The sequence below is a fragment of the Chamaea fasciata genome, unplaced genomic scaffold, assembly GCF_029207755.1.
Source record: "Chamaea fasciata isolate MVZ Bird 193981 ecotype frontalis unplaced genomic scaffold, bChaFas1.0.hap1 SCAF_1165, whole genome shotgun sequence".
Taxonomy (NCBI): Eukaryota; Metazoa; Chordata; class Aves; order Passeriformes; family Sylviidae; genus Chamaea; species Chamaea fasciata.
The window spans coordinates 1-27,821 of NW_027095250.1; the positions used below are offsets into that span (position 1 = coordinate 1).

The following is a 27,821-nucleotide window of genomic DNA, read 5'->3' on the forward strand; positions in this document are numbered from 1 at the left end:
GGAGCGCACCGCGCCGCCATTGGCTGGGCGCGCCGGTGACGTCACTAAGGGAAACACCCCCGGGGTCGGCTCTGGGGGGCGGGGCGCGCTCCCATTGGCCCAACGCGCCGAGGGGGGTGGGACGGGGAAACCCCCTCCCGCCGGGGGCGGGCCGCGCTGCTATTGGCGGCCAATCCAATGACGTCACCGACAAGGCGTGGTTTCGTTGCGTTTCCCGCCCCCTCCCGGGGTCACGTTGGCGTTGCCCGGAAGTCTCGCGAGAGCGGCGCGAGAGGCGGCGCAGCAAAGATGGCGGCGCCGGGGACGGAGGCGGCGGCGGGGCCGGGCCCGGGCCCGGGGCAGGTCCGGGAGGGAGCGCGGCCCGGGGACAGCGGGAACGGCACCGGGGAACGGGCGGGAACGGACACCGGCACAGCCGCCCGGGGACCGCGGGAGCGGCACCGGGGAACGGGCGGGAACGGACGCCGGCACAGCGGCCGGGAGAGGGGAACGGGGAACCGGGAACCGGGAACGAGGAAGGGAGACCGGGAGCGGGGCCGGGCCAAGGAACGGGCCAAGGTCCGGGGTGGAGGGCGGGGACCGGGAACAGGCTCAGAGAACGGGACTCGGCACAGCTCCGGCTCCGGAGACCGGGCCGGGGCCACGAAAAGAGCCCGGGACCGGGGACCGGGACCGGGACCAGCAAAGGGGACGGGGAAAGCACCGGCAACGGGCCGGGAAGGGTTCGGTCACTGGGAATGGAACCGGGAAAGGAACCGGCAATGGTTCAGTGAGCGGCGATGGAACCGGCGTGGCTTAGGTTTGGGGACCGAGAAGGGACCGGGCAGGTTCGGTGCCGTTCCCGGTGCCAATGGCGGGTTCTGGTTGGGCAGGTGACCCCCGGCGCTCCCGGTGACAGTAACGGCGCTGCCGGGCTCGCCGGGCAGGTTCGGTGCCGTTCCCGGTGCCAATGGCGGGTTCTGGTTGGGCAGGTGACCCCCGGCGCTCCCGGTGACAGTAACGGCGCTGCCGGGCTCCCCGGGCAGGTTCGGTGCCGGTGCCGGTGCCAGTGACCGGTTCTGGTTGGGCAGGTGACCCCCGGCGCTCCCGGTGACAGTAACGGCGCTGCCGGGCTCCCCGGGCAGGTTCGGTGCCGTTCCCGGTGCCAATGACGGGTTCTGGTTGGGCAGGTGACCCCCAGCGCTCCCGGTGACAGTAACGGCGCCGCCGGGCTCCCCGGGCAGGTTCGGTGCCGGTGCCAATGACGGGTTCTGGTTGGGCAGGTGACCCCCGGCAGCAGCCCCGGCGCTCCCGGTGACAGTAACGGCGCTGCCGGGCTCGCCGGGCAGGTTCGGTGCCGGTGCCGGTGCCAATGACCGGTTCTGGTTGGGCAGGTGACCCCCGGCGCTCCCGGTGACAGTAACGGCGCTGCCGGGCTCACCGGGCAGGTTCGGTGCCGGTCCCGGTGCCAATAACCGGTTCTGGTTGGGCAGGTGACCCCCGGCAGCAGCCCCGGCGCTCCCGGTGACAGTAACGGCGCTGCCGGGCTCCCCGGGCAGGTTCGGTGCCGTTCCCGGTGCCAATGACCGGTTCTGGTTGGGCAGGTGACCCCCGGCAGCAGCCCCGGCGCTCCCGGTGACAGTAACGGCGCTGCCGGGCTCCCCGGGCAGGTTCGGTGCCGTTCCCGGTGCCAATGACGGGTTCTGGTTGGGCAGGTGACCCCCAGCGCTCCCGGTGACAGTAACGGCGCTGCCGGGCTCCCCGGGCAGGTTCGGTGCCGGTGCCGGTGCCAGTGACCGGTTCTGGTTGGGCAGGTGACCCCCGGCGCTCCCGGTGACAGTAACGGCGCTGCCGGGCTCCCCGGGCAGGTTCGGTGCCGGTGCCGGTGCCAGTGACCGGTTCTGGTTGGGCAGGTGACCCCCGGCAGCAGCCCCGGCGCTCCCGGTGACAGTAACGGCGCTGCCGGCGGCGGCGAGGCGCGGAGCCCGCCGGGGCAGCAGCAGCAGCAGCCGGCGGCGGCGGCGGCCCCCAACGCCTGGCAGGTGATCAAAGGCGTCCTGTTCAGGTGAGGGGACACGGGGATCGCCCGGGGCGGGGCTGCGGTCGGAGCGGGAGCAGGAGGAGGAGCCGCTCGGGACTGCGGTCACATCGGGATCGGGATCACCCTGGGATCGGGATCAGGATCAGACTGGGATCGGGATCAGACTGGGATTGGGGTCAGGATCGGGATCATCCCAGGCTTGGGATCAGGATCGCCCTGGGATTGGGATCAGGATCAGACTGGGATCAGGATCAGACTGGGATTGGGATCACGATCACCCTGGGATCGGGATCAGGATCACCCTGGGATCGGGATCAGGATCAGGATCAGATTGGGATCAGGATCGCCCTAGGATTGGGATTGGGATCGGATTGGGATCAGGATCACCCTGGGATCGGGATCAGGATCAGACTGGGATCAGGATCACCCTGGCATTGGGATCATCCCAGGCTTGGGATCAGGATCACCCCGGGATCAGAGTTGGGCTCACCCCCTGATTGGGAGCAGGGTCAGGATCACACCAGGATCGGGATCCGAGTGGGATCACCTTGGGATCAGGGTTGGGATCAGCCCCTGATTGGGTTTGGGACGGAGATCACCCCGGGATCGGGATCACCTCAGGATTGGGATCCCCATGGCGCTGGGATCAGAGTGGGATCACCTGGAATTGGGATCCGGATTGGGATTGGGATCGTGCCCTGGTTGGGATCAGGATCAGGTTGGGATCAGGATTGGATCAGGATCACTCCAGGACTGGGATCGGGATCAGGATTGGATCAGGATCACTCCAGGACTGGGATTGGGATCGGGACTGGATCGGGATCAGTCCAGGACTGGGATCGGGACTGGATTGGGATCACTCCAGGATTGGGGTGGGGATCAGCCTGGGATTGCTCCAGGACCCCCAAATCCTGGGATTGGGATCACCTTGGGCCCAGGATCATCCCAGGAGCCCAGATCCCTCTGGGATAATTCTGGGATCAAGATCCCCTGAGGCTCTTCCCAAATTCCCGAGAATTCCCAAGAATTCCCAAGAATTCCCGAGGATTCCAAGAATTCCGAAGCTCCTTCCTGGTTTTCCGGGGTCCAAAGGTCGGATCTGGGAGGGGCCAAGGAAAGGGGGAGGGGAATCCTCGGGAATGTGCTCCTGAAATTCCCACCAAAAATCGGGAATTTTCTCTGGAATTTCTGGGAGCAGGAATCCGTAGGAAAGGAGGAATTTTTTTTTTTTTTTGGGATGTTCCCAAAGAATTCGGGGGATCCACGGGAAAAGGGAATTTTTTGGGAAGCAGGAATCCCCGGGAAGAAGGGTTTTTGGGAATTTCTGGGAAGGGAAATCCATGGGGAAAAGAAGATTTTTGGGAAGGAGGGATCCCAGAGAAGGAAGATTGTTTGGGAAGGAGATCCGTGGGGAAAAAAAAAAAGGAAAATTTTTGGGAGGGAGGATCCATTAAAAGGAGGATTTGGGGGGAAGGAAAAATTCCCGGGAAGGATTTTCCTGGGGAAAAGAGGGATTTGGGGAGGGAGAACCCGTTAAAACGGGGAATTTTTTGGGAAGACAAACCTCTGGAAAAGAAAAATGCGGATGGGGAGAATTCCTACGGGGAACAAAAAAAAAAAAAATCCGGGACAAATTCCCTGGAAAAAAAAAAAAAACAAAGAAACAAAAAAAAAACCCAACCCGCGCAGGAGGGAAAAAAGAATTCGTGGGAAACCAAACCCGTGGAAAAATAAAACCAAAAAAAAATCCCCGGAATTGGGGGGAAACCCCTCGTTTTTCGGGAACGCCTTTGCCGGGAATTCTAGCAAATTCCCAAGGTTTTTTTTTTTTTCCCCTGGATTCCCCCTCACCCCATCCCGCAGGATTTTCATCATCTGGGCCATCTCCAGCTGGTTCCGGAGGGGCCCGAGCCCCCAGGAGCCCCCCAGCGCCGGCGGCGGCGGCCGCAGCCCCAGCCGGAACCTCTTCGCCAAGGACACGCTCATGGTGAGCCCGGGGAGACGGCAACGCCGCCGCGCTCGGCGCCGCGTCCGGGAACGCGGGGCCGATCCGGGAATTCGGGGGGGATCCGGGAATTCGGGGCGGATCCGGGAATTCGGGGGGGATCCGGGAATTTGGGGGAGATCCGGGAATGCGGGGGAGATCTGGGAATTCGGGGGAGATGTGGGAATTCGGGGGGGATCCGGGAATTCGGGGGAGATCTGGGAATTCGGGGGAGACCTGGGAATTCGGGGCAGATCCGGGAATTCGGGGGGGATCCGGGAACTCGGGGCAGATCCGGGAATTCGGGGGGGATCCGGGAATTCGGGGGAGATCCGGGAATTCGGGGGGGATCCGGGAATTCGGGGGGGATCCGGGAATTAGGGGGGGATTGGGGGGAGATCCGGGAATTCGGGGGGGATCCGGGAATTCGGGGGGGATTGGGGTGGGGGCTCCGGGAATTTGGGGGGGTTTGGGGTCAGCTCCGGGAATTCGGGGGAGATCCGGGAATTCGGGGCAGATCCGGGAATTCGGGGGAGATCCGGGAATTCGGGGGGGTTTGGGGTCAGCTCCGGGAATTCGGGGGAGATCCGGGAATTTGGGGGGGTTTGGGGTGGGGGCTCCGGGAATTTGGGGGGATCTGGGGTGAGATCCGGGAATTCAGGGGAGATCCGGGAATTTGGGGGGGTTTGGGGTCAGCTCTGGGAATTTGGGGGGTTTGGGGTGGGGGCTCCTGGAATTTGGGGGAGATCCGGGAATTTGGGGGGGTTTGGGTCAGCTCTGGGAATTTGGGGGAGATCCGGGAATTTGGGGGGGTTTGGGGGGAGATCCGGGAATTTGGGGGGATTTGGGGGTGGGGACTCCGGGAATTCGGGGGGGTTTGGGGTCAGCTCCCAGGTTTTGGGGGCAATTCCGGGATCACATCCCAAATCTGGGGGGGATTCTAGGATTGAATCCCAGATCCCCAAACCCAACCCCCCCAATCCCGTCAATCCTTCGGGAATTCCGGGATTTTCCCCCCAGGATCTGCACATTCCCAACCCCCCCAATCCCATCAATCCTTCGGGAATTCCGGGATTTTCCCCCCAGGATCTGCACATTCCCAACCCCCCCAATCCCATCAATCCTTCGGGAATTCCGGGATTTTCCCCCCAGGATCTGCACATTCCCAACCCCCCCCAATCCCATCAATCCTTCGGGAATTCCGGGATTTTCCCCCCAGGATCTGCACATTCCCAACCCCCCCCAATCCCACCAATCCTTCGGGAATTCCGGGATTTTCCCCCAGGATCTCTACGTTTACATCTCGGAGCACGAGCACTTCACGGATTTCAACGTCAGCTCCGCGCTGTTCTGGGAGAAGCGGGATCTGGTCTACGGGGACTGGACCAGCGGGGAGAACTCGGACGGCTGCTACGAGCACTTCGGGGAGGTCGACATCTCCCAGGTGGGAATTCCGGAATTCCGGGGGATTTTTGGGAATTTTGGGAATTTTTTCCGGAGGTTTTGGGGGTTCCTGGGACTTCCCAGAGGGATTTTGGGGTCGGGATTTGGGATGCGGAGAAGGGAATTTTGACAGTTGCTCCCGGCACTTCGGGGAGGTCGACATCTCCCAGGTGGGAATTCGGGAATTCCGGAATTCCGGGGGATTTTTGGGAATTTTTTCCGGAGGTTTTGGGGGTTCCTGGGACGTCCCGGAGGGATTTTGGGGTCAGGGGAGTCGAGATGCGGAGAAGGGAATTTTGACAGTTGCTACGAGCGCTTCGGGGAGGTCGACATCTCCCAGGTGGGAATTCGGGAATTCCGGAATTCCGGGGGATTTTTGGGAATTTTTTCCGGAGGTTTTGGGGGTTCCTGGGACGTCCCGGAGGGATTTTGGGGTTGGGATTTGGGATGCGGAGAAGGGAATTTTGACAGTTGCTACGAGCGCCTCGGGGAGGTCGACATCTCCCAGCTGGGAATTCGGGAATTCCGGGGGATTTCTTGGGAATTCCAGGATTTTTCTGGCTTTTTTTTTTTTGTCCCCCCCCAGGATTTTTTCCAGGGATTTTCCCGAGACTTTTCTCGGAGTTTTTCTGGGATTTTTCCAGGTCGTTTATTCTTTTTTTCCTGAGACTTTCCCGAGATTTTTCCAGCCGTTTTTTCAGGGTTTTTCCCGGGATTTTTCCGAGTTTTTCCCTTTTTTTTTTTCAGCGTTTTCCCGAGGGTTTTTCCCGAGGTTTTCCCCGCCTTTTCCATGACTTTTATCCCGTTTTTCCCCGCGCAGAGCGTGCAGAGGAACGGCTCCATCTACGTCCACGTTTACTTCACCAAGAGCGGCTTCCACCCCGACCCGCGGCAGAAAAGCCTCTACCGGCGCCTGGCCACCGTGCACACCTCCAGGAGTACGGAATTCCCAAAATCCCTGGGAAATTCCCCCAATTCCTGGGAAATTCCCCCAAATTCCTGGGAAATTCCCCCAAATTCCTGGGAAATTCCCCCAAATTCCCACTTTTCCAGCCCCGAATCCCTTCAGGAACGGTGTCCTGGGAGCCTCTACCGGCGCCTGGCCACCGTGCACACCTCCAGGAGTACGGAATTCCCAAAATCCCTGGGAAATTCCCCCAAATTCCTGGGAAATTCCCCCAAATCCCTGGGAAATTCCCCCAAATTCCTGGGAAATTCCCCAAATCCCTGGGAAATTCCCCCAAATTCCTGGGAAATCCCCCCAAATTCCCACTTTTCCAGCCCCGAATCCCTGGGGAATGGTCTCAGGATTCCCCATTCCCACCTGGAATTCTTCATTCCCTGGGAATTCCCTGATCCAGAGGCTCGGGATGAGCCTCGAGATTCCCAAAATTCCAAATGGGGCAGTTTCCCTGGGAACAATCCGGGTTCAGTCCTTGGGATTTGTGGGATTGAGGGGGAAAATCCCTTCAAAAATTGAGGAATTTTGTGGGATGCCGGGTTTTCCCAGCAGAAATTCCCACTTTTTGTTTAAATTTCAGGGATTTTCTGGGGTGAAATTCCCGAATTTCCCTGAATTTGGGGATTTTCTGGGATGAAATTCCCGAATTTCCCCGAATTCGGGGATTTTCTGGGGTGAAATTCCCGAATTTCCCCGAATTTGGGGATTTTCTGGGGTGAAATTCCCATTTTTCCCCGAATTCGGGGGTTTTCCAGGATGAAATTCCCAAATTTCCCCGAATTTGGGGATTTTCTGGGATGAAATTCCCATTTTTCCCCGAATTTGGGGATTTTCTGGGATGAAATTCCTGAATTTCCCCGAATTCGGGGATTTTCTGGGATGAAATTCCCAAATTTCCCCGAATTTGGGGATTTTCCGGGACGAAATTCCCATTTTTCCCCAAATTCTGGGATTTTCCGGGATGAAATTCCCAAATTTCCCCGAATTCGGGGATTTTCTGGGATGAAATTCCCAAATTTCCCCGAATTCGGGGATTTTCCGGGATGAAATTCCCATTTTTTCCCCCCGTTCCGTTATTCCCAGTGATCAACAAATACAAACGGCGACGATTCCAGAAAACCAAAAATCTCCTGACGGGGGAGACGGAGGCGGATCCCGAAATGATCAAGGTGGGAATTCCCGGATTTGGGAATTCTGGGGGGTGTCTTGGAATTTTGGGGGGGATTTGGGGGATTTGGGGGATTTTTGGAACATTTTTTCGGAGATTTTTTTGATTTTCGGGTGGATTTTGGGGGATTTTTTGGGATTTTGAGGGATTTTTTGGGGGCTATTTTTTGGGATTTTGGGAGCATTTTGGGGGGATTTTTGGGGATTTTTTATTATTTTTGGGGGATTTTTGGGGATTTTTTTTGATATTTGGTAAATTTTTTTTGAGATTGTTTTGGGGGGGATTTTTTTTTGGTTTTCGGGTGGAATTTGGGGGATTTTTGGGGGAGTTTTTGGGGGATTTTTTGGGGGAGATTTTTGGGATTTTGGGAGCATTTTGGGGGGATTTTTGGGGTTTTTTTATTATTTTTGGGGGGGATTTTTGGGAATTTTTTTTTATTATTTTTGGAGACTTTCTTCTGAGATTTTGGGGGGGGATTTTTTTTTTGATTTTCGGGTGGATTTTGGGGGATTTGGGGGATTTTGGGTGGATTTTTTGGGATTTGGGGGACGATTTTTGGGATTTTGGGGGGATTTTGGGGGGTTTTTAAATTATTTTGGGGGAGATTTTTGGGATTTTTTAAATTATTTTTGGAGATTTTTTCTGAGATTTTTGGGGGGAGCATTTTTTTTATTATTTTGGGGGGGATTTGGGGGGATTTTTTGGGGGGCATTTTTTGGGGCATTTTGGGAGGATTTTGGGGGTTTTTTATTATTTTTTGGGGGGGATTTTTTGGGATTTTGTGGGATTGTTTTGGGGGAATTTTTGGGATTTTGGGAGCGTTTTGGGGGGATTTTTGGGGGGATTTTTTGTTATTTTTGGGAAGGGTTGTTCTGGGATTTTTTGGGAATTTCTTTTTTTCGGGACTTTTTTTGGGGGATTTTGGGAGCATTTGGGGGGATTTTTGGGGGGATTTTTTGTTATTTTTGGGAAGGATTGTTCTGGGATTTTTTGGGAATTTTTTTTTGGGGGGACTTTTTTTTTGGGGATTTTGGGGGGATTTTTTGGGATTTTGGGAGCCTTTTGGGGGGATTTTTGGGGATTTTTTGTTATTTTTGGGAAGGGTTGTTCTGGGATTTTTTGGGAATTTCTTTTTTTCGGGACTTTTTTTGGGGGATTTTGGGAGCATTTGGGGGGATTTTTGGGGGGATTTTTTGTTATTTTTGGGAAGGATTGTTCTGGGATTTTTTGGGAATTTTTTTTTGGGGGGACTTTTTTTTTGGGGATTTTGGGGGGATTTTTTGGGATTTTGGGAGCCTTTTGGGGGGATTTTTGGGGATTTTTTGTTATTTTTGGGAAGGATTGTTCTGGGATTTTTTGGGAATTTCTTTTTTTCGGGACTTTTTTTGGGGGATTTTGGGAGCATTTGGGGGGATTTTTGGGGGGATTTTTTGTTATTTTTGGGGGGATTGTTCTGGGATTTTTTGGGGATTTTTTTTTTTTCGGGACTATTTTTTTTTTTTGGGATTTTGGGATCATTTTTGGGGGTGGCGATTTTTCCCCCCCTTTTCCCGCTGTTTATTTTTTTTTTTCCCGGGATTTGGTGACGATTCCCGGGGGTTTTTTTTTTTTTCCCTCCTTTTCCAGAGGGCCGAGGATTTCGGACCCGTCGAGGTCATCTCCCACTGGCACCCGAACCTGACCATCAACATGGTGGATGACCACACGCCCTGGGTCAGGGGCAGCGTCCCCCCGCCCCTGGACCAGTGTGAGCACATGGAATTCCCTCTTCTCCCCGGAAAATTCCCAAAAAAATTCCCAAAAACCCCTTAAAAAAAAAAAAAATCCCATAAAATCCCAAAGAATTCCATTAAGAACGGGGCTGGTTTGGGGTCACGGGGCTCCAGTTCATCCCCCGCCCCTGGACCAGTGTGAGCACATGGAATTCCCTGTTTTCCCAGGAAAATTCCCAAAAAAATTCCCAAAAACCCCTTAAAAAAAAATAAAATCCCATAAAAACCCCCAAAGAATTCCATTAAAAACGGGGCTGGTTTGGGGTCACGGGGCTCCAGTTCATCCCCCGCCCCTGGACCAGTGTGAGCACATGGAATTCCCTGTTTTCCCCGGAAAATTCCCCAAAAAAATTCCCAAAAAACCCCAAAAAAAAAAAAAATCCCATAAAATCCCAAAGAATTCCATTAAGAACGGGGCTGGTTTGGGGTCACGGGGCTCCAGTTCATCCCAGTTCATCCCCCGCCCCTGGACCAGTGTGAGCACACGGAATTCCCTCTTCTCCCTGGAAAATTCCCAAAAAAAAATTCCCAAAAAATCCCTAAAAAAAAAAAAAATCCCATAAAAACCCCCAAAGAATTCCATTAAGAACGGGGCTGGTTTGGGCTCACGGGGCTCCAGTTCATCCCCCGCCCCTGGACCAGTGTGAGCACATGGAATTTTCTCTTCTCCCCGGAAAATTCCCCAAAAAAAATTCCCAAAAAACCCCTAAAAAAAAAAAAATCCCATAAAACCCCCAAAGAATTCCATTAAGAACGGGGCTGGTTTGGGGTCACGGGGCTCCAGTTCATCCCCCGCCCCTGGACCAGTGTGAGCACATGGAATTTTCTCTTCTCCCCGGAAAATTCCCCAAAAAATTCCCAAAAAACCCCTAAAAAAAAATAAAATCCCATAAAACCCCCAAAGAATTCCATTAGGAACGGGGCTGGTTTGGGGTCACGGGGCTCCAGTTCATCCCCCGCCCCTGGACCAGTGTGAGCACATGGAATTCCCTGTTTTCCCTGGAAAATTCCCAGAAAAAAATTCCCAAAAAACCCCTTAAAAAAAAAAAATCCCATAAAACCCCCAAAGAATTCCATTAAAAACGGGGCTGGTTTGGGGTCACGGGGCTCCAGTTCATCCCAGTTCATCCCCCGCCCCTGGACCAGTGTGAGCACATGGAATTTTCTCTTCTCCCCGGAAAATTCCCAAAAAAATTCCCAAAAAACCCCTAAAAAAAAATAAAATCCCATAAAAACCCAAAGAATTCCATTAAGAACGGGGCTGGTTTGGGGTCACGGGGCTCCAGTTCATCCCCCGCCCCTGGACCAGTGTGAGCACATGGAATTCCCTGTTTTCCCTGGAAAATTCCCAAAAAAATTCCCAAAACCCTAAAAAAAAAAAAAATCCCATAAAATCCCAAAGAATTCCATTAAGAACGGGGCTGGTTTGGGGTCACGGGGCTCCAGTTCATCCCAGTTCATCCCCCCGCCCCTGGACCAGTGTGAGCACATGGAATTCCCTGTTTTCCCAGGAAAATTCACAAAAAAATTCCCAAAAAACCCTTAAAAAAAAATAAAATCCCATAAAAACCCGCAAAGAATTCCATTAAAAACGGGGCTGGTTTGGGCTCACGGGGCTCCAGTTCATCCCCCACCCCTGGACCAGTGTGAGCACATGGAATTTTCTCTTCTCCCCGGAAAATTCCCAAAAAAATTCCCAAAAAAACCCCTAAAAAAAAAAAAAATCCCATAAAAACCCAAAGAATTCCATTAAGAACGGGGCTGGTTTGAGGTCACGGGGCTCCAGTTCATCCCCCGCCCCTGGACCAGTGTGAGCACATGGAATTTTCTCTTCTCCCCGGAAAATTCCCCAAAAAAATTCCCAAAAAAACCCCTAAAAAAAAAAAAAATCCCATAAAATCCCAAAGAATTCCATTAAGAACGGGGCTGGTTTGGGGTCACGGGGCTCCAGTTCATCCCAGTTCATCCCCCGCCCCTGGACCAGTGTGAGCACATGGAATTCCCTGTTTTCCCAGGAAAATTCCCCAAAAAAATTCCCAAAAAATCCCTAAAAAAAAATAAAATCCCATAAAAACCCAAAGAATTCCATTAAGAACGGGGCTGGTTTGGGGTCACGGGGCTCCAGTTCATCCCCCGCCCCTGGACCAGTGTGAGCACATGGAATTCCCTGTTTTCCCCCGGAAAATTCCCCAAAAAAATTCCCAAAAAACCCCTAAAAAAAAAAAAATCCCATAAACCCCCAAAGAATTCCATTAAAAACGGGGCTGGTTTGGGGTCACGGGGCTCCAGTTCATCCCAGTTCATCCCAGTGCCCTGGGACGGGTCCTTAGCGGTGGGTGGGTGGATTCCCAAGGAATTTATCCCGTTTCCCATGATTTGATTCCCGTTATAACGGAATTTTCCCCATCCCCAACCCCATTTTCCCCGTTTTCTCCTGTTTTTCCCCCACTTTTCCCGTTCCCAACCCCATTTTTTCCCACTTTATTCCCATTTTTCCCCATTTTCCCCCCATTTCCCCTCATTTTCCCCCACTTTTCCCATTCCCAACCCCATTCCCAACCCCCATTTCCCCCCATTTTCTCCCCATTTTTTCCCCACTTTTCCCATTCCCAACCCCATTTTCCCCCATTTTTCCCCATTTTCCCCCCATTTTTCCCCACTTTTCTCATTCCCTTCCCCATTTTCCCTCTGGTTTTCCCCATTTTCCCCCATTTCCCCCCATTTTTCCCCCATTCCCCCCATTCCCCCCCATTTTGCCCATTCCCAACCCCATTTTCCCCCATTTTCTCCCCATTTTTCCCCCATTTTCCCCATTCCCAACCCCATTTTCCCCCATTTTTCCCCATTTTCCCCCCCATTTTTCCCCACTTTCCCCATTCCCTTCCCCATTTTCCCTCTGGTTTTCCCCATTTTCCCCCATTTTTCCCCATTTTCCCCATTCCCAACCCCGTTTTCCCCCATTTTATTCCCATTTTCCCCCATTTTCCCCCATTTCCCCCCATTTTCCCCCATTTTCCCCATTCCCAACCCCATTTTCCCCCCATTTTCCCCCCATTTTCCCCCCATTTTCCCCCCATTTTATTCCCATTTCCCCCCATTTCCCCCCATTCCCAACCCCATTTTCCCGTTTTTTCCCCATTTTCCCCATTCCCAACCCCGTTTTCCCCCATTTTCCCCCATTTTCCCCCATTTTCCCCCATTTCCCCCATTTCCCCCCATTTTCCCCCATTTTCCCCATTCCCAACCCCGTTTTCCCCCCATTTTATTCCCATTTCCCCCCATTTTCCCCATTCCCAACCCCATTTTCCCTTTTTTTCCCCCCCACCCCCCCGTTTCCCCCGCTCCCACCCCCTCTCTCCCCCCTCCCCAGACGTCAAGTTCGACGCCCTGAGCGGCGACTACTTCCCCATCCTGTATTTCAACGACTACTGGAACCTGCAGCGGGATTATTTCCCCATCAACGAGAGCGTGCGCCGCCTCCCCTTCCGCCTCTCCTTCTGCCCGCTCTCCCTGTGGCGCTGGCAGCTCTACGCCGCCCAGAGCTCCCGCTCCCCCTGGAACTTCCTGGGCGAGGATCTCTACGAGCAGTCCGACGAGGAGCAGGACTCCGTTAAGGTAAGAATTCCCAGATTTTCCCAGGTTTTCCCGGGTTTTTTACGATTTTTCCCTGATTTTTTACGATTTTTCCCCGATTTTTTACGATTTTTTCCGATTTTTTCCCCCTTTTTTATCCCAATTTTTCCCTCATTTTCTTAGAGCTTCGTTGTGAATTTTTTCCCAATTTTCCCAGGGTTTTCCCTGGTTTTTCCTCTGATTTTTTCACATTTTTTTGGTGGGTTTTTCCCAATTTTTGGGGTGCGGGTTTTTCGGGGTATTTTACGCGCCCCAGAGCTCCCGCTCCCCCTGGAACTTCCTGGGCGAGGATCTCTACGAGCAGTCCGACGAGGAGCAGGACTCCGTTAAGGTAAGAATTCCCAGATTTTCCCAGGTTTTTCCCAAATTTTTCTGCCGTTTTTTCCGATTTTTTTCTTGTTTTTTTTACGATTTTTTTCCTGATTTTTTTTCCACCTTTTCCCAGGTTTTTTTCCTGATTTTTCGGGTGTTCTTTGGAGGTTCGTTGCGAATTTTTTCCCCAATTTTTCGGGGGCTTTTCCAAGGTTTATTGGCGATTTTTCTGGCCTTTTTTCCCACTTTTCTCCAATTTCCCCCAATTTTTCTGGATTTATCCCGTTCCCGCTGGATTTAATCCCATTCCTATTACGTTCGTTCCCGTTCCGAATGGATTTATTCCCATTTCCGCTGGATTTGTCCCGTTCCTGATGGATTCATCCCATTCCTGATGGATTTATCCCATTCCTGATGGATTCATCCCATTCCCATTCTTATTCATCCCCATTCCCACTGGATTTCTCCCCATTCCCACTGGGTTCATCCCATTCCCGATGGATTTATTCCCATTTCCATTGGATTTAATCCCATTCCCATCAAATCCGTCCCCATCCCCGATGGATTTCTCCCATTCCCAGTGGATTTATCCCGTTCCCAGTGGATTCATCCCATTCCCGATGGATTCATCCCATTCCTGGTGGATTCATCCCATTCCCAGTGGATTTATCCCGTTCCTGATGGATTTATCCCGTTCCTGATGGATTCATCCCGTTCCCACTCAATTTATTCCCATTTCTGTTACGTTTTTTTCCCATTCCCAGTGGATTTATCCCATTCCCAGTGGATTTCTCCCATTCCCGGTGGATTTATCCGGTTCCTGATGGATTCATCCCATTCCTGATGGATTCATCCCATTCCCATTCTTATTCATCCCCATTCCCACTGGAATTCTCCCCATTCCCACTGGAATTCTCCCCATTCCCACTGGGTTCATCCCATTCCCGATGGATTTATTCCCATTTCCATTGGATTTAATCCCATTCCCATCAAATCCGTCCCCATCCCCGATGGATTTCTCCCATCCCCGATGGATTTCTCCCATTCCCAGTGGATTTATCCCGTTTCCAGTGGATTCATCCCATTCCCGATGGATTCATCCCGTTCCTGGTGGATTCATCCCATTCCCAGTGGATTTATCCCATTCCTGGTGGATTCATCCCATTCCCAGTGGATTTATCCCGTTCCTGATGGATTTATCCCGTTCCTGATGGATTCATCCCATTCCCACTGAATTTATTCCCATTTCTGTTACGTGTTTTCCCATTCCCGATGGATTTATTCCCATTTCCATTGGATTTAATCCCATTCCCATCAAATCCATCCCCTTCCCCGATGGATTCATCCCATTCCCGATGGATTCATCCCATTCCCACTGAACTTATTCCCGCTCCTGCTGTATTTATCCCCTTCCCATTTTATTTATTCCCCTCCCCGATGGATTTATTCCCGTTCCCACCGGATTTAATCCCGTTCCCGATGGATTTATCCCGTTCTTACCATATTTCTTCCCGCTGCAAATGGACTTATCCCATTCCCGTTGCCCTCAGCCCCCTCAGGACCGGCTCCGCTCCCGCATTCCCGGTTTTTTCCGGGTTTTTTTCCCGTTGCAGGTGGCCCTGCTGGAGACCAACCCGTACCTGCTGGCGCTCACCATCGTCGTCTCCATCGTCCACAGCGTCTTCGAGTTCCTGGCCTTCAAAAACGGTGACAATTCCCACCTTTTCCCACCTTTTCCCACCTTTTCCCACCTTTTCCCGGGAATTCTACCCCGGTTGTGCCCTTTTCCCACAGATCCAGCTCCGTTTTTCCCTGTTTTCATCAGGAATTTTGAGGGGTTTTTTTTTGTTTCCCCTTGTTTTTGTCGGGAATTCTCGCCTTTGAGGAGCTGGCATTCCCCTTTTCCCGCCCCTTTCCCTTCATTCCCAACGGGAATTTTCCCCCCCAATCCCACTCCTAATAAACCCAGCCCCATTCCCAGCGGGAATTCTTGGCTGGAATCGCTTTTCCCGCTCCGTTCTTTCCTTCCTAACGGGATTTTCCCGCCCCCCCCCCCCCAAAAAAATTTCCCCGTTTCCCGCCTTTCCCTTCACTCCCAATGGGAATTTTTGGCTTTAAGGATCCCAAATCCCCCTTTCCCACCCCTCCCCCCATTCCACAAATGGGATTTTCTTCCCCCCAAAATGGGATATTTTCCCCCCCCCCCCCGAAAAACAACATTTTTTTCCCATAAAATGTGAATTTTTCTCCTCCCCAAAAATGTCATTTTTTTCCCCTAAAAAAAGGATTTTTCCCACCTAAAAATAGGAATTTCTTTCGCAAAAAATGGCATTTTTCCCCCCAAAATTGGAATTTTTGCTCCCAAAGAAAAGGGAATTTTTTCCTAAAAAAAAATGACCCAAAAAAGGCGTTTTTCTTCCCAAAAAAACCAGGAATTTTTCCCCGTTTTTCCCCCTGCAGACATCCAGCTCTGGAACAGCCGGCAGTCCCTGGAGGGGCTCTCGGTGCGGAATTCCCCAAATCCCCATTTCCCACCTTTCCTTCCATTCCAAAAACGGCATTTTCCCCCCTAAAAAACGGGAATTTTTTCCCCAAAAAATGGCTTTCCTCTCCAAAAAAAAAAAAAAGTGATTTTGTCCCTTTAAAAAGGGATTTTTTTCCCAAAAAAAATCTTTTTTTTTCCCGAAAATGGGAACTTCTTTTCCAAAAAAATGGGACTTTTTTTTCCTCCAAACTAGGAATTTTTTTTCCCAAAAAAAGCTCTTTTTTTCCCCTAAAAAATGGCATTTTTCCCTGAAAATTTGGGGGTTTTTTCCCTTAAAAAAGGACATTTTTTTTCCTAAAAAAGGGCATTTTTTCCCCAAAAATGGGAACTTTTTTTTCCCAAAAAAATGGGACTTTTTTTTTTCCTCCAAACTAGAATTTCTTTCCCAAAAAAAAAAAAAAGGCTTTTAGCATTTTTTCCCCCCAAAAATTGGGGATTTTTGCCCTAAAAAAAAGGACATTTTTGCCCTAAAAAAAAGACATTTCTCCCCCTAAAAAAAGGAAATTTTTTCCCCTAAAAAAGGTATTTTTTCCCAAAAAACCCGGAATTTTCCCCGTTTTTTCCCCCTGCAGACATCCAGTTCTGGAACAGCCGGCAGTCCCTGGAGGGGCTCTCGGTGCGGAATTCCCCAAATCCCCATTTCCCACCTTTCCTTCCCTTCCAAAAATGATGTCTCTTTTTTTCCCCAAAAATGGGAACTTTTTTCCCAAAAAATGAGACTTTTTTTTCCCTCCAAACTAGGATTTTTTTTCCCAAAAAAAAGCTTTTTTTCCCCCCCTAAAAAATGGCATTTTCCCCGAAAAACTGGGGATTTTTTCTCTAAAAAATGACATTTTTTCCCCCTAAAAAAGGTGTTTTTTCCCAAAAAACCCGGAATTTTCCCGTTTTTTCCCCCTGCAGACATCCAGTTCTGGAACAGCCGGCAGTCGCTGGAGGGGCTCTCGGTGCGCTCGGTGTTTTTCGGGGTCTTCCAGTCGCTCGTGGTGCTGCTCTACATCCTGGACAACGAGACCAACGTGGTGGTGCAGCTCAGCGTCTTCGTGGGGCTCCTCATCGACCTCTGGAAGATCACCAAGGTCATGGACGTCAGGGTCAGTCCCCAAAAGATCCGGGAGCGGCTGGGGGAAAATCGCGGGAAGACTGGGAGAAGTTTGGGGAAAGATTGGAGGAAATTGGGGGAAATTTGGGGGAAATTTGGAGGAAATTTGGGGAAATTTGGGGAAATTTGGAGGAAATTTGGGGAAATTTGGAGGAAATTTGGAGGAAATTTGGGGAAAGATTGGGGAAAGATTGGGGAGAAGTTTGGGGAAAGATTGGGGAGGAAATTGGGGGAAATTTGGAGGAAATTTGGGGAAATTTGGAGGAAATTTGGGGAAAGATTGGGGAGAAGTTTGGGGAAAGATTGGGAAAAATTTGGGGAAATTTGGAGGAAATTAGGGGAAAGATTGGGGAGAAAATTGGGGAAATTTGGGGAAAGATTGGGGAAAATTTGGGGAAATTTGGAGGAAATTTGGGGAAAGATTGGAGGAAATTTGGGGAAATTTGGAGGAAATTTGGGGAAAGATTGGGGAAAATTTGGGGAAAGATTGGGAAAAACTTGGGGAAAGATTGGAGGAAATTTGGGGAAATTTGGAGGAAATTTGGGGAAAGATTGGGGAAAATTTGGGGAAATTTGGAGGAAATTTGGGGAAAGATTGGGGAGAAAATTGGGGGAAATTTGGAGGAAATTTGGGGAAAGATTGGGGAAAATTGGGGGAAATTTGGGGAAATTTGGGGAAATTTGGAGGAAATTTGGGGAAAGATTGGGGAAAATTTGGGGAAATTTGGAGGAAATTTGGGGAAAGATTGGGGAGAAGTTTGGGGAAAGATTGGGAAAAATTTGGGGAAATTTGGAGGAAATTAGGGGAAAGATTGGGGAGAAAATTGGGGAAATTTGGGGAAAGATTGGAGGAAATTTGGGGAAATTTGGAGGAAATTTGGGGAAAGATTGGGGAAAATTTGGGGAAAGATTGGGAAAAACTTGGGGAAAGATTGGAGGAAATTTGGGGAAATTTGGAGGAAATTTGGGGAAAGATTGGGGAAAATTTGGGGAAATTTGGAGGAAATTTGGGGAAAGATTGGGGAGAAAATTGGGGGAAATTTGGAGGAAATTTGGGGAAAGATTGGGGAAAATTGGGGGAAATTTGGAGGAAATTTGGGGAAAGATTGGGGAGAAGTTTGGGGAAAGACTGGGAAAAATTTGGGGAAAGATTGGAGGAAATTTGGGGGAAATTTGGAGAAAGATTGGGAAGAAATGGGGCAAAATTGGGAAAAAATTGGGGGAAAAATTTGGGGAAAGATTGGGGGAAAATTGGGAAAAATCTGGGGGAAAATTGGGAAAAATTTGGGGGAAATTGGGGAAAGATTCGGGAAAAATTTGGGAAGAAATTCGGGGAAAATTTGGGATGGGGTTTTCCTGGCTTTTGGAGGGGTTAAACTGGGATTTTCACGGTTAAACTGGGATTTTCCTGGCGTTTGGAGTGATTAAACTGGGATTTTCCCGGTTATAGCGGGGTTTTCGTCGGTGTTGGACGGGTTCGGTTGGGATTTTCCTGGATTAAATTTCGGATTTTCCTGGGTTAAATTGGGATTTTCCATCTTTTTGGGTTGTTGGATTGGGGTTTTCCTGGTGAAATTGGGGTTTTCCTGGATTAAATTGGGAAATTTTTTTTGTTAAATTGGGGTTTTCCTGGTTAAATCGGGATTTGGGGTGGAGAAATCGGGATTTGGGGGGGAGAAATCGGGATTTGGGGCGGAGAAATCGGGATTTGGGGCGGAGAAATCGGGATTTGGGGCGGAGAAATCGGGATTTGGGGCGGATAAATCGGGATTTGGGGGGGATAAATCGGGATTTGGGGTGGAGAAATCGGGATTTGGGGGGGAGAAATCGGGATTTGGGGCGGAGAAATCGGGATTTGGGGCGGATAAATCGGGATTTGGGGGGGAGAAATCGGGATTTGGGGCGGAGAAATCGGGATTTGGGGCGGATAAATCGGGATAAATTGGGATTTGGGGTGGATAAATCGGGATTTGGGGCGGATAAATCGGGATTTGGGGGGGAGAAATCGGGATTTGGGGGGGATAAATCGGGATTTGGGGCGGATAAATCGGGATTTGGGGGGGAGAAATCGGGATTTGGGGGGGATAAATCGGGATTTGGGGCGGATAAATCGGGATTTGGGGGGGAGAAATCGGGATTTGGGGGGGATAAATCGGGATTTGGGGTGGATAAATCGGGATTTGGGGCGGATAAATCGGGATTTGGGGGGGAGAAATCGGGATTTGGGGCGGATAAATCGGGATTTGGGGTGGATAAATCGGGATTTGGGGGGGAGAAATCGGGATTTGGGGGGGATAAATCGGGATTTGGGGGGGATAAATCGGGATTTGGGGTGGAGAAATCGGGATTTGGGGCGGAGAAATCGGGATTTGGGGCGGAGAAATCGGGATTTGGGGCGGAGAAATCGGGATTTGGGGTGGATAAATCGGGATTTGGGGCGGAGAAATCGGGATTTGGGGCGGATAAATCGGGATAAATCGGGATTTTTCCGTGTTTTTCGGGCAGCTGGACCGGCAGCAGAAGGTGTTCGGGACGTTCCCGCGCCCGAGCTTCAAGGACAAATCCACCTACGTGGAGTCCTCCACCAAGGTCTACGACGATGTGAGTGGGAATTGGGGATGGAATTCCGGGAATTTGGGGCAGGAATTCCGGGAATTGGGGCGGGAATTCCTGAGCTTCAGTCTGGAATTCCCATGGGATCGCCCCGAAATCTCATCCCAGGGGTTAAATGGGAATAGCCGGGGCTGGGATGGGTGGGAATGGCCCCAAACGGTCCCGAAATTCCTGGGAATCCTGGAATTCCTGGGAATGACACCGATAAACCCCACGTGGATGGGAAGGGGACCCAGAAATTCCCGGGAATGATCCCAAATGGATCAAATCGATGGGAAACGAAGCCAGAATTCCCGGGAATGATCCCAAATCCGTGGGAAACAAACCCACAATTCCCAGGAACGTCCCCAAATAGACGAGGAATTGATCCAGAATTCCCAGGAATTTCCCCAAATGGATCGAAACGATGGGAGATGAACCCAGAATTCTCAGGAACGATCCCAGATAATCCTGGGAATGACCCCAAACCCCCGGGAAACGACCCCAGAATTCCCAGAAATCGCCCCAAAGAGACGAGGAACTGCTGACAAATGATCCCAGAATTCCCAGGAATGATCCCAAATGGATCAAATCCCTGGGAAGTGAACCCAGAATTCCCGGCTAATGACGCCAATGGATCGAATCAATGGGAACCGAACCCCGAAATTGCCGGAAATCGCCCGAACCGACCCCGAATTCAACCCACCCGAGCACAGAACCTCTCCCCAAAGGGCCGATCCCGGGATTTCTGGGAACGCTGGAATTCCCGTTTTCGCAGATGGCGTTCCGGTACCTGTCGTGGATCCTGTTCCCTCTGCTGGGCTGCTACGCCGTGTACAGCCTGCTCTACCTGGAGCACAAGGGCTGGTACTCGTGGGTGCTCAGCATGCTCTACGGCTTCCTGCTGACCTTTGGTGAGCCAAAAACGGTCCCGGAAATTCCCGGAAATTCCCAAAAAGTTCCTGAAAAAATTCCCGAAAAATTCCCCCCCAAAATTCCGAAAGTATTCCTGAAAACGAGGGCGGGTGCTGGTGGGTGCTCGGCGTGCTCTACGGCTTCCTGCTGACCTTTGGTGAGCCAAAAACGGTCCCGGAAATTCCCGGAAATTCCCGGAAATAGGCCGGAAAAATTCCCGAAAAATTCCCCCCCAAAATTCCGAAAGTATTCCTGAAAATATTCTTGGAAACGAGGGCGGGTGCTGGTGGGTGCTCGGCGTGCTCTACGGCTTCCTGCTGACCTTTGGTGAGCCAAAAACGGTCCCAGAATATTCCCGGAAATTCCCGGAAATAGTCCCGAAAAATTCCCCCCCAAAATTCCGAAAATATTCCTGAAAATATTCCTGAAAATGTTCCTGAAATTATTCCTGGAAACGAGGGCGGGTGCTGGTGGGTGCTCGGCGTGCTCTACGGCTTCCTGCTGACCTTTGGTGAGCCAAAAATGAGCCCAAAATATTCCCAGAAATTCCCAAAATAATTCCGGGAAAAATTGCCAGAAATTCCCCCCCCCAAAAAAATTCCCCTCCCCCCAAAAAAATTCCGAAAACGTTCCTGGAAATAGTTCCAAAAAAAAAAAGTCCCCAAAACGTTCATGGGAATGGTCACAGGATATTGCCAGAGACGTTCCTGAAAATATTCCCAAAAGTATTCACGAAGCATTCCCAAAAATTCCCAAAAACGTTCATGGGATATTCACAAAAAACGTTCCTGGAAATATTCCTGGAAATATTCCTGGAAATATTCCTGGAAATATTCCTGGAAACGAGGGCGGGTGCTGGTGGGTGCTCGGCGTGCTCTACGGCTTCCTGCTGACCTTTGGTGAGCCAAAAACGTTCCCGGAATATTCCCGAAAAATAAATATTCCCAAAAAAATCCTGAAAACGTTCGTGGAAATATCCATGGAAATATTCAGGGGAAAAAAATCCTGGTTTTTCCCCAGGGTTCGTCAGCGCCGCAAGCTCCGGTCGTTGATCCCTCGACACCTTTCCCTCCGAATCCCCCCCAAAATTATCCCAAATCCCCAAAAACGATCCCGAAACGATCCCAAATCTCCAAAAAAACATTCCCAAAATTGCAAAAAACGTCCCCGAATCCCCGTTTTTCCCCAGGATTCATCAGCACCACGAGCTCCGCTCCTTGGATCCTCGACACCTTCACCCACCTTCACCTGCAAATCCCCCAAAAACGTCCCCAAAAATCCCAAAAACGCCCCAAAATCCCCCCCAAAACACCCCAAAATCCCCCAAAACGCCCCAAAATCCCCCCAAAACACCCCAAAATCCCCCAAACATCCCCCGAATTCCCAGGAACGCTCCTGAATTCCCAGGAATGCCCCAAAATCCCCCCCAAAACGCCCCAAAATCCCCCAAAACACCCCAAAATCCCCCAAACATCCCCCGAATTCCCAGGAACGCTCCTGAATTCCCAGGAATGCCCCAAAATCCCCCCCAAAACGCCCCAAAATCCCCCAAAACACCCCAAAATCCCCCAAACATCCCCCGAATTCCCAGGAACGCTCCTGAATTCCCAGGAACGCCCCAAAATCCCCCCCAAAACGCCCCAAAATCCCCCAAAACACCCCAAAATCCCCCAAACCGCCCCAAAATCCCCAGGAACGGCCCCGAATTCCCGGGTTTTTTCCCTCCCCCCGGCAGGGAAAAAAATGCCCCAAATCCCCCAAAAACGCCCCAAAATCCCCCCAAAAACACCCCAAAATCCCCCAAAACGCCCCAAAATCCCCCCAAAAACGCCCCAAAATCCCCCCCAAACCGCCCCAAAATCCCCCCAAAAACGCCCCAAAATCCCCCCCAAACCACCCCAAAATCCCCCCAAAAAACACCCCAAAATCCCCCCAAAAACGCCCCAAAATCCCCCCAAAAACGCCCCAAAATCCCCCAAAAACGCCCCAAAATCCCCCCAAAAACGCCCCAAAATCCCCCCAAAAACGCCCCAAAATCCCCCAAAATCGCCCCAAAATCCCCCCCAAACCGCCCCAAAATCCCCCAAAAACGCCCCAAAATCCCCCCAAACCGCCCCAAAATCCCCCAAAAACGCCCCAAAATCCCCCCCAAACCGCCCCAAAATCCCCCCAAACCGCCCCAAAATCCCCCAAAAACGCCCCAAAATCCCCCCAAACCGCCCCAAAATCCCCCAAACCGCCCCAAAATCCCCCAAAAACGCCCCAAAATCCCCCAAAAACGCCCCAAAATCCCCCCAAACCGCCCCAAAATCCCCCAAACCGCCCCAAAATCCCCAGGAACGGCCCCGAATTCCCGTTTTTTTTCCCTCCCCCCGGCAGGGAAAAAAATGCCCCCAAATCCCCCAAAATGCCCCAAAATCCTCCAAAAACACCCCAAAATCCTCCAAACATCCCCCGAATCCCCAGGAACGCCCCCGAATTCCCAGGAACGCCCCAAAATCCCCCCAAAAACGCCCCAAAATCCCCCCAAAACACCCCAAAATCCCCCAAAAACACCCCAAAATCCCCCCCAAACCGCCTCAAAATCCCCCAAAACACCCCAAAATCCCCAGGAACGCCCCTGAATCCCCAGGAATGCCCCCGAATTCCCGTTTTTTTTCCCTCCCCCCGGCAGGGAAAAAAACGCCCCCAAAATCCCCCCAAAAATGCCCCAAAATCCCCCAAACCGCCCCAAAATCCCCCAAAACACCCCAAAATCCCCAGGAAGGGCCCCGAATTCCCGTTTTTTTTTTCCCTCCCCCCAGCAGGGAAAAAAACGCCCCAAAATCCCCCAAAATGCCCCAAAATCCTCCAAAAACACCCCAAAATCCTCCAAACATCCCCCGAATCCCCAGGAACGCCCCCGAATCCCCAGCAACGCCCCAAAATTCCCCCCAAAACGCCCCAAAATCCCCCCAAAAACACCCCAAAATCCCCCAAAACGCCCCAAAATCCCCAGGAACGCCCCCGAATTCCCGTTTTTTTTTCCCTCCCCCCGGCAGGCTTCATCACCATGACCCCGCAGCTGTTCATCAACTACAAGCTGCAGTCGGTGGCGCACCTGCCGTGGCGCATGCTGACCTACAAGGCGCTCAACACCTTCATCGACGACCTCTTCGCCTTCGTCATCAAGATGCCCATGATGTACAGGATAGGCTGCCTGAGGGACGGTACGGAGAGATCCCCCGGGGAATTCCGGGGAATTCCGGCGGATTCCGGCGGATTCCGGCGGATTCCGGCGGATTCCGGGATCCTGGGAGGGAGTTCGGGGCATTTTCGAGGGAATTTGGGGGATTTTCCAGGGAGTTTTTGGGGATTTTCGAGGGAGTTTTTGGGGATTTTCCAGGGAGTTTTTGGGGATTTTCCAGGGAGTTTTTGGGGATTTTCCAGGGAGTTTTTGGGTTCTAGAAGGGAATTTTGGGATGGCAGAGGAGCTGCCCGTGATGTACAGGATAGGCTGCCTGAGGGACGGTACGGAGAGATCCCCGGGGAATTCCGGCGAATTCCGGCGGATTCCGGCGGATTCCGGCGGATTCCGGGATCCTGGGACGGAGTTCGGGGCATTTTCGAGGGAATTTTTGGGGATTTTCGAGGGAATTTGGGGATTTTCGAGGGAATTTTGGGGATTTTCGAGGGAATTTTGGGATGGCAGAAGAGCTGCCCGTGATGTACAGGATAGGCTGCCTGAGGGACGGTACGGAGAGATCCCCGGGGAATTCCGGGGAATTCCGGCGGATTCCGGCGGATTCCGGGATCCTGGGACGGAGTTTGGGGCATTTTCGAGGGAATTTGGGGGATTTTCCAGGGAGTTTTTGGGCATTTTCGAGGGAATTTGAAGGATATTCAAGGGAGTTTTTGGGGATTTTCCAGGGAGTTTTTGGGTTCTAGAAGGGAATTTTGGGATTCCCGGAGAGGGAATTTTTGGGGATTTTCGAGGGAATTTTTGGGGATTTTCGAGGGAGTTTTTGGGGATTTTCGAGGGAGTTTTTGGGGATTTTCCAGGGAGTTTTTGGGTTCTAGAAGAGAATTTTGGGATTCCCAGAGAGGGAATTTTTGGGGATTTTCGAGGGAGTTTTGGGGATTTTCCAGGGAGTTTTTGGGGATTTTCGAGGGAATTTTGGGTTCTAGAAGGGAATTTTGGGATGGCAGAAGAGCTGCCCGTGATGTACAGGATAGGCTGCCTGAGGGACGGTACGGAGAGATCCCCGCGGAGTTCCGGCGAATTCCGGCGGATTCCGGCGGATTCCGGGATCCTGGGAGGGAGTTCGGGGCATTTTCGAGGGAATTTGGGGGTTTTCGAGGGAGTTTTTGGGGATTTTCGAGGGAGTTTTTGGGGATTTTCCAGGGAGTTTTTGGGGATTTTCCAGGGAATTTTTGGGATTTTCGAGGGAGTTTTTGGGGATTTTCCAGGGAGTTTTTGGGGATTTTCCAGGGAGTTTTTGGGGATTTTCGAGGGAGTTTTTGGGGATTTTCGAGGGAGTTTTTGGGGATTTTCGAGGGAGTTTTTGAGTTCTAGAAGAGAATTTTGGGATTCCCGGAGAGGGAATTTTTGGGGATTTTCGAGGGAGTTTTTGGGGATTTTTAGAAGGGAATTTTTGGGTTCTAGAAGGGAATTTTGGGATGGCAGAAGAGCTGCCCGTGATGTACAGGATAGGCTGCCTGAGGGACGGTACGGAGAGATCCCCACGGAATTCCGGGGAATTCCGGCGGATTCCGGCGGATTCCGGCAGATTCCGGGATCCTGGGAGGGAGTTCGGGGCATTTTCGAGGGAATTTTTGGGGATTTTCGAGGGAGTTTTTGGGGATTTTCGAGGGAATTTTTGGGGATTTTCCAGGGAGTTTTTGGGGATTTTCGAGGGAGTTTTTGGGGATTTTCAAGGGAGTTTTTGGGGATTTTCCAGGGAGTTTTTGGGTTCTAGAAGAGAATTTTGGGATTCCCGGAGAGGGAATTTTTGGGGATTTTTGAGGGAATTTTTGGGGATTTTCGAGGGAGTTTTGGGGATTTTCGAGGGAATTTTTGGAGATTTTCGAGGGAGTTTTTGGGGATTTTCGAGGGAGTTTTTGGGGATTTTCGAGGGAATTTTGGGGATTTTTGAGGGAATTTGGGGATTTTTAGAAGGGAATTTTTGGGTTCTAGAAGGGAATTTTGGGATGGCAGAAGAGCTGCCCATGATGTACAGGATAGGCTGCCTGAGGGACGGTACGGAGAGATCCCCGGGGAATTCCGGGGAATTCCGGCGAATTCCGGCGGATTCCGGGATCCTGGGACGGAGTTCGGGGCATTTTCGAGGGAATTTTGGGGATTTTCGAGGGAGTTTTTGGGCATTTTCGAGGGAATTTGAAGGATTTTCAAGGGAGTTTTTGGGGATTTTCGAGGGAGTTTTTGGGTTCTAGAAGGGAATTTTGGGATTCCCGGAGAGGGAATTTTTGGGGATTTTCGAGGGAATTTTTGGGGATTTTCGAGGGAATTTTTGGGGATTTTCGAGGGAGTTTTTGGGGATTTTCGAGGGAGTTTTTGGGGATTTTTGAGGGAGTTTTTGGGGATTTTCGAGGGAGTTTTTGGGTTCTAGAAGGGAATTTTGGGATGGCAGAGGAGCTGCCCGTGATGTACAGGATAGGCTGCCTGAGGGACGGTACGGAGAGATCCCCCGGGGAATTCCGGGGAATTCCGGCGGATTCCGGCGGATTCCGGGATCCTGGGACGGAGTTTGGGAGATTTTCGAGGGAATTTGGGGGATTTTCGAGGGAGTTTTTGGGGATTTTCGAGGGAGTTTTTGGGTTCTAGAAGGGAATTTTGGGATTCCCGGAGAGGGAATTTTTGGGGATTTTCGAGGGAATTTTTGGGGATTTTCGAGGGAGTTTTTGGGAATTTTCGAGGGAGTTTTTGGGGATTTTCGAGGGAATTTTGGAGATTTTCGAGGGAGTTTTTGGGGATTTTCGAGGGAGTTTTTGGGGATTTTTGAGGGAGTTTTTGGGGATTTTCGAGGGAGTTTTTGGGGATTTTCGAGGGAATTTTGGAGATTTTCGAGGAAGTTTTTGGGGATTTTCGAGGGAGTTTTTGGGGATTTTCGAGGGAGTTTTTGGGGATTTTTGAGGGAATTTTTGGGGATTTTCGAGGGAGTTTTTGGGGATTTTCCAGGGAGTTTTTGGGGATTTTCGAGGGAGTTTTTGGGGATTTTCAAGGGAGTTTTTGAGTTCTAGAAGAGAATTTTGGGATTCCCGGAGAGGGAATTTTTTGGGGATTTTCGAGGGAGTTTTTGGGTTCTAGAAGGGAATTTTGGGATTCCCGGAGAGGGAATTTTTGGGGATTATCGAGGGAGTTTTTGGGGATTTTCGAGGGAATTTTTGGGGATTTTCGAGGGAGTTTTTGGGGATTTTCAAGGGAATTTTGGGGATTTTCGAGGGAATTTTGGGGATTTTCGAGGGAGTTTTTGGGGATTTTCCAGGGAATTTTGGGTTCTAGAAGGGAATTTTGGGATTGCAGAAGAGCTGCCCGTGATGTACAGGCCAGGCTGCCTGAGGGACGGTACGGAGAGATCCCCGGGGAATTCCAGGGAATTTTGGGGTTCCCCAGGGAATTCCAGGGAATTCTGGGATCCTGGGAGGGGAATTTGGGGATTCCAGGGAGAATTTTGGCATCCCAGCCGAGAATTTGGTTATTCCAGAAGGGAATTCCGCCATTCCGGAGGGAATTTTTGGGATTCCACTGGGAATTTGGTGATCCTAGCGGGAAATTTGGGTATTCCAGAAGATAATTTTCCCATTCCGGAGGGAATTTTTGGGATCCCACCGGGAATTTGGTGATCCTGTGAGGGGAATTGGGGATTCCAGGGAGAATTTTGGGATCCCAGCCGAGAATTCGGGTATTCCAGAAGGGAATTCCGCCATTCCGGAGGGAATTTTTGGGATCCTCCCTCCTCTGCCCGTCCCGAATTCCCGAATTCCCGTCCCAAATTCCGGAATTTTCTCTCTCTCTCTCTCCCACCCCGCAGACGTGGTGTTCTTCATCTACCTGTACCAGCGCTGGATCTACCGCGTGGATCCCACCCGGGTCAACGAGTTCGGGGGCACCGGGGAGACCCCCAAGGGGCCCAGCCCCTCCCCCGCCCCCACGGCGCTGCCCCCCGCCCCTCCCCCGCCCCCCCACAAACCCCCCGAGGACAAGAAGAAGGATTAACCCCTCCCCCCCCCTCCCCAAAATTCCCCCCCAAATTCCCCCCAAAAAATATCCCCCAAAATGGGTTTTTTTTGGGGGGGGGTGGGGGGGTGGGGGGGGGAGGTGGGGGAGGGGCTGCGGCTCCAGCCGAGGGGTGGGGGAGGGGTGGGCGTGGCCACTCC

At 51.4% G+C, this 27,821-nt stretch overlaps 1 protein-coding gene across 1 annotated transcript; it reads left to right on the forward strand.

Moving 5' to 3' along the window:
* Positions 1-288: 288 nt before the first annotated feature.
* On the forward strand, positions 289-27,735 carry LOC136284605 (putative lipid scramblase CLPTM1). Its single transcript, XM_066174951.1, has 14 exons — positions 289-558; positions 1,878-2,044; positions 3,884-4,007; positions 5,290-5,448; positions 6,268-6,385; positions 7,492-7,577; positions 9,203-9,323; positions 12,719-12,963; positions 14,907-15,000; positions 16,739-16,929; positions 19,443-19,538; positions 20,308-20,443; positions 23,486-23,653; positions 27,476-27,735. Exons 1-14 carry the CDS (start codon positions 289-291, stop codon positions 27,658-27,660), a joined length of 2,160 nt encoding a protein of 719 aa, XP_066031048.1. The 3' UTR covers positions 27,661-27,735.
* Positions 27,736-27,821: the final 86 nt, after the last annotated feature.

Coding starts and splice junctions, on each gene's coding strand:
- LOC136284605 (XM_066174951.1), top strand. CDS start 289: ATGGCGGCGCCGGGGACGGAGGCGGCGGCGGGGCCGGGCCCGGGCCCG. Junction 2,045..3,883: donor ATCAAAGGCGTCCTGTTCAG/GTGAGGGGACAC, acceptor CCCATCCCGCAG/GATTTTCATCATCTGGGCCA. Junction 20,444..23,485: donor CGGCTTCCTGCTGACCTTTG/GTGAGCCAAAAA, acceptor TCCCCCCGGCAG/GCTTCATCACCATGACCCCG.